General features: G+C 36.9%; 1 protein-coding gene across 2 annotated transcripts; it reads left to right on the top strand.

The window, feature by feature from the left end:
• Positions 1-362: 362 nt before the first annotated feature.
• LOC107818481 (DNA-directed RNA polymerase II subunit RPB2) lies at positions 363-8,335 on the top strand. 2 transcript variants are annotated; one of them, XM_075234881.1, is made up of 19 exons: positions 363-842; positions 2,298-2,519; positions 2,618-2,908; positions 3,012-3,209; positions 3,384-3,448; positions 3,535-3,621; positions 3,741-3,861; positions 3,951-3,995; positions 4,082-4,219; positions 4,305-4,377; positions 4,641-4,717; positions 4,880-4,987; positions 5,114-5,230; positions 5,626-5,781; positions 5,892-5,996; positions 6,080-6,205; positions 6,289-6,366; positions 6,453-7,655; positions 7,807-8,335. In XM_075234881.1, exons 1-19 carry the CDS (start codon positions 597-599, stop codon positions 7,924-7,926), a joined length of 3,576 nt encoding a protein of 1,191 aa, XP_075090982.1. In that variant the 5' UTR covers positions 363-596; the 3' UTR covers positions 7,927-8,335. The 2 variants fall into 2 exon arrangements, with proteins under 2 accessions (XP_075090982.1, XP_075090983.1); XM_075234882.1 differs by having other exon boundaries at positions 396-2,201.
• The last annotated feature ends 1,922 nt before the right edge of the window (positions 8,336-10,257 follow it).

Raw genomic sequence — 10,257 nt, 5'->3', positions numbered from 1 at the left:
ATAAAATAAAATAATAAAAAAAAAACTCAAGTATCTAACTAAATGTTGATTGTGATATTCCTAGGTTCAGATAATATCGAATAATCTTTATCTCGACAAAAAAGTCATCCTACAATAATTTAATATTGATCATTCATAATTTATACTTTATTTATTCATGTATATACTTATTTACTTAAATTTTTATTTAAGTAATATTAATATTATTTTATAAAATTCGGTACTACGTGATTGTATACACATGTAGCGCACGCACCTTAAAAAAAGAAAAGAAAAAAAAAGTAGTAGTAAATAAATGAAAAGAGCGCCTCCCTTATGACGGTTTTGACCTATTTCTCCTCCAAAGGACCAAAAGTAAATAGTATAAAACCCAATTATTCCGCTCCTTCTTCATTCTCTTGCCTTTGCCCCGTTTCCCTCTTCTCCTCTCTTCCCCCTTTGGACTCATCCAAGTAAACCACTATCTGAACCAAATATAACTACTAACAACACTGAAAAAACAAAAATCAGGGCGCCAATTATCTTGGGCGTTTGAATCAATCTATTTGAACTGTTAAAAAAAAAAAGAAACTCAAATTTAATTTTGTTGAATCAATATGGATACGGAAGAAGAATATGAGCAACAATACAATAATGATGATGATGAAGAGGAAATAACCCAAGAGGATGCTTGGGCTGTCATCAGTGCTTACTTTGAAGAAAAGGGGCTTGTCCGACAGCAACTGGATTCATTTGATGAGTTTATTCAGAACACTATGCAAGAAATTGTGGATGAATCTGCTGATATTGAGATCCGACCCGAATCCCAGCATAACCCCGGTCACCAATCTGACTTTGCTGAGGTCCGTTGGAACTTCGAATTAATTCTCCTTTGAAATTTGGACTTCAATTTGGCATTAGGGTTTTATTTAGGGTTTGCTTGGAGGAATAAGTACCTTGTGAACTAACTGAGCCCTAAATTGAAAAAAAAACATGAATTATGAGAGTATTGCAACTACTGCTATTTTAATGGATTATTATGAGAGTGTTGGTTCAGCTCAATCAGGCATTGGGGTTCGTAGGGGATTGATGTAACAAGTTGCAACTAGAACAGCACTTACTTTTGCAGGAAGTTTAAAGTCAGTCTTTATCAGGGTTGACCGTGGATATTAAATTTGAACTACTTGTGATTTTGTGTTAGTGAGGGCTAGTTGTAGCAAAGTGCAGTTTAACTTAATATTGAATTTGGAGCGTTTATGCTGTTGTTACTTGCATTGGGTAGTTTTATTTGAGACTGGGAGGGAGGCATGGTCACACATTGATGGTATTGGTAGGTGGGAATATCTTAATTATTGAGTTAATGTAGGGCACAGTTCCTTTGGATATGCTAGAAATCTTTACTTGGTCTCATTTATATGAGGTAATTTAGATTTGCACTAAGTTGGCACAGTGGAGGTGAATTTAATGACAACTGTTCGAGTTTCAAGTTGAGTTATGTGCTGGTTTGAGGGCAATGCAGCTCAGTGCTGTTGCATCATATTGAAATTGGGTGGTCGTTTTCTTTCCTCCATTCGGGATGTGGGGCGGGGTGGCAAGAAGTAAGGTTATACTGAAAACTTGAGGTTTAAAGGAAAATGTTTATAGCATCTTGTTCAATTTTCTGTGTGGTCAAAAATTGAAGGACAGCTAAATACTGTTAAGTTTTATGGTTATCAGTGTCCCAGGAGAAAGGACCATATTCAGGAGCTTTATGGTTATCACTGTCCCTGAATGAAGAATCATGTTCAGGAACTTTACGCATTCAAATTTTAATTGATTAATGAGAGTTAGCTGTTTTTCTGTATGACACTTGCTTGGTTTTAGAGAATCTGAGAGTAGCTATAACTTCTTGAAGTTATTCGGTTGTTGTTGGGCTTTGGGTTTTTAACATAAAATGTGTAGTTAGTGTACTTCATCAAAATAAAAAAAGAAAGTGTAGTTAGTGTTGGCATTTGGCAGGAGAAGTCATGTTAAACATTGTTTATGTTTGTGCTTTTTGCTGAAATCCATTGGAACGTTGCATAAGTAGCGAAAAGTTGACGCGCAAATTGCCCGAGATGGAATATCTGTTATGTATGTTTTAGGGGGATAAATAATCCATTTTACCCATGTTAATTCTATTCTACAAGCACTTCGTAGGGATGTTCCGAAATGCGATGTATCCTCTGTTAGTAAGCAAATAAGTATGTCCAATCATGCATAAAATTTTTCTAATCTTCTATGCCAAAGGTTTTATACAAAGTCTAAAGTTTGACCTTATTCATCATTGTTTTGTGCAGACAATATACAAAATCAACTTTGGTCAGATTTATTTGAGTAAGCCAATGATGACAGAGTCAGATGGCGAAACTGCTACCTTGTTTCCAAAGGCTGCAAGGTTGAGGAATCTGACATACTCTGCACCACTGTATGTGGATGTTACAAAGAGAGTCATCAAGAAAGGGCATGATGGTGAAGAAGTTACTGAAACTCAGGACTTCACAAAAGTCTTCATTGGAAAGGTGAATATACTGTAGCCTTGGAGCATATTTGGTAAGTATGATAAGAGGTTTGTTATAATTGTTATTGATGATCAAACTTGTTTCATCTTCACTTACAGGTTCCTATAATGCTTCGGTCAAGTTACTGCACATTATATCAAAATTCAGAGAAAGATCTAACAGAGCTTGGAGAATGTCCATTAGATCAAGGTGGGTACTTCATTATCAATGGAAGTGAAAAGGTCCTAATTGCTCAGGAGAAGATGAGCACCAATCATGTGTATGTATTTAAGAAGAGGCAACCCAACAAGTATGCGTTCGTTGCGGAAGTCAGGTCAATGGCAGAATCTCAAAACCGCCCGCCGAGTACTATGTTTGTGCGGATGCTCTCAAGAACTAGCGCGAAAGGGGTAATGTCCACTGCCTGAGACGAGCAATTTCATTCTTCTTTAATTGTTGTTTGTTTCAATTCATGAAACTTATAATTGTTCTCCATTGCTTTTTATACTGCAGGGTTCCTCGGGCCAATACATTCGGGCGACACTTCCATATATCCGGACAGAGATTCCTATCATTATCGTGTTTCGAGCTCTAGGTTTTGTGGCTGATAAGGATATATTGGAACATATTTGTTATGATTTCAATGATACTCAAATGATGGAGTTGTTGCGTCCGTCTTTGGAAGAAGCTTTTGTTATACAAAACCAACAGGTACTTTTTGGTTCTTGTGGTTTTTTTTAATTAACCTCCCAAGCTCTTTCTTTTCTTTGATGATGTTGCTAAAATAGGAAGCTTATTTGACAAAGTGCTATCTCGATTCAGTGTATTGTTGTTCGCTGCTGCTATCGTCTTTGAGTTCATTCTTTAATTATGTGATTCTGTTAGGTTGCTCTTGACTACATCGGGAAGAGAGGGGCTACAGTTGGTGTTACAAGGGAAAAGAGGATAAAGTAAGTGTATTGAAGTTGCCTAAACATATTGTTCCTGTGACCTTTTGAAGCATGTGAATAAATGCTCTCAAATCAATGTTTTGCAGGTATGCCAAAGAGATTCTTCAGAAAGAAATGCTTCCTCATGTTGGGATTGGAGAGTATTGTGAAACAAAGAAAGCTTATTATTTTGGGTAGGGCATCCTCTTTTTGTTTTGAAGAAATGATGCGTTAGTTCCTTTTAACCCCCCCCCCCCCCCCAATTTTAGTTAGTGGTGGATGTGTCTCAGGATTTTGAAACTACTCATCTCAGGTATATCATCCACCGGCTTCTGTTGTGTGCACTTGGCCGAAGGGCTGAGGATGATAGGGATCACTATGGAAATAAGAGACTGGATCTTGCTGGTCCTTTGCTTGGTGGCCTGTTTCGAATGGTAGGTTTGTTCTTATATTAGCATTTGTTTTACACTGTTGTACACATCATTTCTGATCTTTGTTTCTTGGGTTCCGGCTGTCAATGCAGCTTTTTAGAAAGTTGACAAGGGATGTTAGAGCCTATGTTCAGAAGGTAAATGCACAGACCTTCTCTTTGTGGCGTCATTGGCTGAATATTTTGTTTGTGCCAACTCTTCTTATTGTTTATGTGTCCTTCAGTGTGTTGACAATGGAAAAGATGTAAACCTACAATTTGCAATCAAAGCTAAAACCATTACCAGTGGGCTGAAATACTCTCTTGCTACTGGAAACTGGGGGCAAGCTAATGCAGCGGGTACAAGAGCTGGTGTTTCACAGGTCAGCTAGCTATTTAATCAGTTGACGACAGGATTGATTAATCTTCTTCCTCGGATTAATAATACTGTTTGTCGATATGTTCCAGGTGTTGAATCGTCTGACTTATGCTTCTACTTTGTCTCACTTGCGAAGGTTGAACTCCCCTATAGGACGAGAAGGTGATTGATTTTTCTTCTATATCGCCATTTTGTTTATGATATATGTGATTCTACTTTTTGATAGTATTTTGATGTAGTTCGTTTCCCACATAATCAATCATCTGCCCTAATCTCAAACTAGTTGGGGTTGGCTAAATCACGTCCCTGTTAATCTTTCAGAGAACACCAAAGCAAATGTCAAACTAGTTGGTAGTTGGTTATTACTAGTTCTGTTTCCTTTTTTTTTCCTTTGTTATTTAGGTTTTGCTGTTTTTGTTTACCAGGGAAACTGGCCAAACCAAGGCAATTGCATAATTCACAATGGGGAATGATGTGTCCTGCAGAAACACCAGAAGGTCAAGTAAGTGACTGCTCTCCTGTGGAGCTTCTGCTATACCAGGATGTGGCTGGATCAGCCCCTCCCTTTCTCCCATCCCTCTAATAAAACCCATAGAATGCAAACAGGAATGAGATTCTTTGGAGACTGATTCATCACTTCATGTTCTACTTGTCATCTGATTAGGCATGTGGGCTGGTGAAGAATCTAGCCTTAATGGTTTATATAACAGTTGGTTCAGCGGCATATCCAATTCTGGAGTTTTTGGAAGAGTGGGGTACTGAGAACTTTGAGGTGAGTAAATCTCAGTGTGTCGGGATGTTTGTGGGTCTGCTTAATTATTCTGTATTTTCTTTACTCTATTAAGTGTGATGATGATATGGTCTTCCTTGGCTCACCATTGCTTTTCTGTAAATCTAGGAAATTTCTCCTGCCGTTATTCCACAGGCTACAAAGATCTTTGTCAATGGTACCTGGGTGGGAATTCATCGCGATCCTGACATGTTGGTGAGAACACTCAGACGACTTAGGAGAAGGGTAAGAAACAAACTACACTAACTTTGAGTGGATGATATTACTTGTACCGTCTGAAGCATATATTGGAGGATGGTAAAAGCCATATAATTACATAGTAATCTGGAAAAACAGCTATGTGATGTCAGTTCTATATATCTTTGATTTGTTATATATTACAGCCATGCTCTTATCCAACCATTGTAAACATATGGATGTTGAGTTGGAAGTACAGTACTGCACCTTTATTCTGGCTTACAAACTGATATTGTCTAGTGGTTTCTACTAAGTTCTCTGGTCTCAACCTTTAGGCACCCTCTTAAACACTCTTGGCCTCCTATATATTATCACTTGAAACGGGAGCTTCTGCATTTACTTTGGTTATTTTGCATAAGTGCCTTTATTTCTGTTTTATGCAGGTTGATGTCAATACTGAGGTCGGGGTAGTTCGTGATATCCGTTTGAAAGAACTTCGAATTTATACCGACTATGGGAGGTGCAGTCGTCCATTATTTATTGTGGAAAAGCAAAGGCTGCTGATCAAGAAGAAGGATATTCAAACATTGCAACAACGGGTATGCTAACCCCCCCCCCCCCCAATCGCTTATGGTCAAACTCATGGTTGCTTGGAAGTTTGAACTTCCCTTTGCTTCAGTTACTTACATATTCAGTATTCTTTTTTCAGGAATCACCTGAAGAGGGTGGCTGGCATGATCTGGTGGCTAAGGGATACATCGAGTACATTGACACTGAAGAAGAAGAAACAACGATGATTAGCATGACTATAAATGTGAGTGGTCAGCAGAGGTCTTGCTATTTTAACCCTTTCTGATTTATACTGAGATGCTGAAATGCTGATGTTAATGTTTCTAGGATCTTGTGCAAGCACGCCTTAATCCTGAGGAAGCTTATTCTGATACCTATACCCATTGTGAGATTCACCCGTCACTAATATTGGGTGTTTGTGCATCAATTATTCCGTTTCCTGATCATAATCAGGTGAGTTATGTTTTGGTTGTGATTTCTCTTGTCAAGTTGTTTCTGATCTACTAATCTTCTGTGTTTATTTGTTTTCTTATCAGTCTCCCCGTAATACTTATCAGTCAGCTATGGGTAAGCAAGCCATGGGGATTTATGTTACCAACTACCAATTTCGGATGGTAGGGAGCCTACTTATTTCTCTCCATAACATTTGAGAGGCTTTTGTTTTCAATCCGTCAAGGTGACAATTTTTTTCTTCTGGCAGGACACATTGGCCTATGTGCTTTATTATCCTCAGAAGCCTCTTGTCACAACACGGGCCATGGAACACTTGCATTTCAGGCAACTGCCTGCGGGCATCAATGCAATTGTTGCCATTTCCTGCTACTCTGGATACAATCAGGAGGATTCTGTCATTATGAATCAGTCATCGATTGATCGTGGATTTTTCCGATCGCTATTTTTCCGCTCATACAGGGATGAGGAAAAGAAGATGGGGACATTGGTCAAGGAGGACTTTGGACGTCCTGATAGAGCTTCTACTATGGGTATGCGGCATGGTTCTTATGATAAGTTGGATGATGATGGTCTTGCCCCTCCGGGAACTAGAGTTTCTGGTGAGGATGTAATCATTGGGAAGACAACTCCCATTTCTCAAGATGATGCACAAGGGCAAGCCTCTCGCTATACAAGGAAAGATCACAGTACCAGTCTCCGCCATAGTGAAACTGGAATGGTAGATCAGGTTCTATTAACAACAAATGCTGACGGGCTCAGATTTGTTAAAGTAAGGGTTAGATCAGTCCGCATTCCTCAAATTGGGGACAAGTTTAGCAGTAGGCATGGTCAGAAGGGAACAGTTGGCATGACGTATACACAAGAAGATATGCCATGGACTGTGGAAGGCATTACTCCTGATATCATTGTGAATCCTCATGCTATTCCTTCTCGAATGACTATCGGTCAGCTGATTGAGTGTATTATGGGAAAGGTTGCCGCACACATGGGAAAAGAGGGTGATGCCACTCCCTTTACAGATGTTACTGTGGATAACATCAGCAAAGCTTTGCATAAATGTGGATACCAGATGCGTGGTTTTGAGACCATGTACAATGGTCACACTGGGCGGCGGCTTAGTGCAATGATATTCCTTGGTCCCACGTACTACCAGAGACTGAAGCACATGGTTGATGACAAGATTCATTCTAGAGGCAGAGGCCCTGTGCAAATCCTCACAAGGCAGCCTGCGGAAGGTCGGTCACGTGATGGTGGTCTTCGTTTCGGGGAAATGGAGCGAGATTGTATGATTGCTCACGGTGCTGCTCATTTTCTCAAAGAGCGGTTATTTGACCAAAGTGATGCATATAGAGTTCATGTTTGTGAGCGGTGTGGGCTGATTGCTATTGCAAACCTCAAGAAGAATTCTTTCGAATGCAGAGGCTGCAAGAACAAGACTGATATTGTCCAGGTAAATATTTTCTTTCCGTGCCTGCTTTTGCACCCTATACAATCACATACATGTTTCTGGTGGATGTTCATTATAGTTTACACGTCACATGTAAAATAGTAGTAAGTCTTTTCTTTGGTCTTAAAACTCAAGATTGGCTCTGTTGGTGCAGGTCCACATTCCATATGCATGCAAGTTGCTTTTCCAGGAGCTAATGGCTATGGCTATAGCTCCAAGAATGCTTACAAAGGATGTCAAACAAGCCAAAGATCAAAAGAAAAAAGGAGCTTGATTAATTTGGCCATACGGAGAAAAAATTGCCTGCTAGAAAAGTCCCCCCTGTTTTATAGATTTAAAATCCTACTTTATGAGCAGTCAGTTTTGCATCCACAATATGAGGATCAACTTCTTATGTGTTTTAGAATGTTTGTAGATTAACATGTCATCGTATATCTAATGAGAACAAGAGACACTTATGGACCTCAGTACAGAGATTACAAAGTTATGGTTTGGGAGTAATTCTCGCATGTAAAGTAGAACACTTATGTCTGAGGTTTCTATTCGGAAAATTCTTTTCTTTTTGTTATTTTCTTATTTTTCCTGTAAGAGGTTCTTCATTAGACCTGTGTCATATTTGATGAGTTGAAGCTTTTAACAGTGACTTCATCTTACAAAGAAATGACTACAATTCTTTTGCTTTTGATCCTTTTAGCTTATTTTAGTTGAACAACATTTTTTTGGTCTTTCTGGAGAAATGTGATATGAGATCTGAGGGTCTTGCTCAACATAGTAGAGTATCTTGAAATTCCTCCTTGCAGTGCTGCGGAATATAGTTTGAAGCCTCAAGCCCATAAACAGAAGCTCAAAACACCATTCTCTCTCTCTCAATAGTTTGCCTTTATTAAATTGTATTTAGAAGAAATGAAAATTATCTATTAGAGCATTTAGGATAGGACGTAAGAATTTTGAACTCGCTACTGTTGAGACTTCATTCAATTTATCCTTTTTTGTGCTGACACGGTGACACCAATATAGTTATAGGACCTGACCCTAAAAAATATTGGGATACTAAGCTAGCGTTTCGCCATAAATTTTTAAAAAATCTGTTTGGACATAATTTTTTAAAACTTATTTCATTTTTTTTTTATTTTTGAAAAACATGAAATGTGACTTATACCCATAAGTTCTAAAAACTATCAAAAGTACATAATAATACCAAACAAACGAATTTGCTAATATTGATGTCATTCATTATCATTCTCACAATTATAGTCCTGAACATAGATAAGTTTGGCACAAAATTATTATTTTTATAATGAAATACATAATTCATTATCCTAAAATCATAACTTGATATTTTAATATCAACTGTTAATAACACAATTACTAGCCAGTTGCTACTATAATCCGTCAAATTGCAATAATATTACAAGATCTATCAGTCCAAAAGAAAATGGTAGTAATTAGGTAGTGGATTAGTTGGGTCATAATAGATGGTGGACTTTTTTTTATAAAATATAAAAAAATTGGGTAATTTTTGAAATTGTTAAAAAATTTAACAATAATATTCTGGGCCAAAAACAAGTCTAGAGTTAGTTTTGGGATTTGAAAATTTTGTTTTCAAAATCTGCCAAACATGGATAAAATCTATAAACAAACATGTTTTGCCAAAATTTTTTTGGGAGAAACTTGGCAAAATTTATGACCAAAACGGGGGCTAAATATCTAGTAAGTAGCATTTAACTAGGATCTAATTCAATAAAAGAAATTCATACTGATATTCTAATTTCTCCGATTACTTAAAAAAAAAACTGATTTGTAATGGCAAATTACAGTGTTATGATTTCAAATCTGGTAGCCCGATTATGTGAAGGGGAAAATCTCACTTTTTAGAACAGATATATAAATCAACCTCCTAGAGCTCCACTTTTTTTTTGTTTATGCCAAATTTATTATTCCTAGAAAAGATGTTACTATTTTTTTTTAAATAGTACATGACTTGTACAAAAATAAATGTGCGCCTAGTTGTAGAAGAAGTACATGAAGGAAGAACACAATTATTTAAATACTTTTTTTGGGTGAAAAAAAATACCTTGTGACAGTCTTTATTTCAAAACACTCGCAAAATGTCAAAAAAATCACAAATATTTTAAATAATTTATTTTTCAAAACGTTTTCCTAACAGCTTGTTTGGATGGTAAATGGTTGTTACCCATTTTATCGTATTATGATTGTATTGTATTGTATTGTTGAATCCATTGTTCCGGAATAATGAAAAGCCTCATTTTTTGAAACAACCGATTTGGTGTGGTGGGATTGTTTGCTATTTTTCTTTTCAATTATGCCCTAACGTATTATTTCATAATTCTATTTTGCCATTTACCTTTTATTTATTTATTTTAACTTTAAATCTCCCACCTATAATCTACTTTGTCTTCGTCCTTTTTAAACTTGTGTCGCTTCTAACTCTAACGTAAAATTATTAATTTTGTTAGAATTTTCATGATTTTAATTGGTTAATCTATTTATAAGATATATTTGTTGATAAATTAGTAGAAAATGGGTTTTTTAAAATTATTTTTATGCGTAAGTCTTGATAAATTTAATATTTAAATAATTAAAG

The sequence above is a fragment of the Nicotiana tabacum genome, chromosome 17 (genome assembly GCF_000715075.1).
Source record: "Nicotiana tabacum cultivar K326 chromosome 17, ASM71507v2, whole genome shotgun sequence".
NCBI classification, from domain to species: domain Eukaryota; kingdom Viridiplantae; phylum Streptophyta; class Magnoliopsida; order Solanales; family Solanaceae; genus Nicotiana; species Nicotiana tabacum.
Note: the sequence above shows the minus strand (reverse complement) of the source record. Positions and strands in the feature narration are given on the sequence as shown.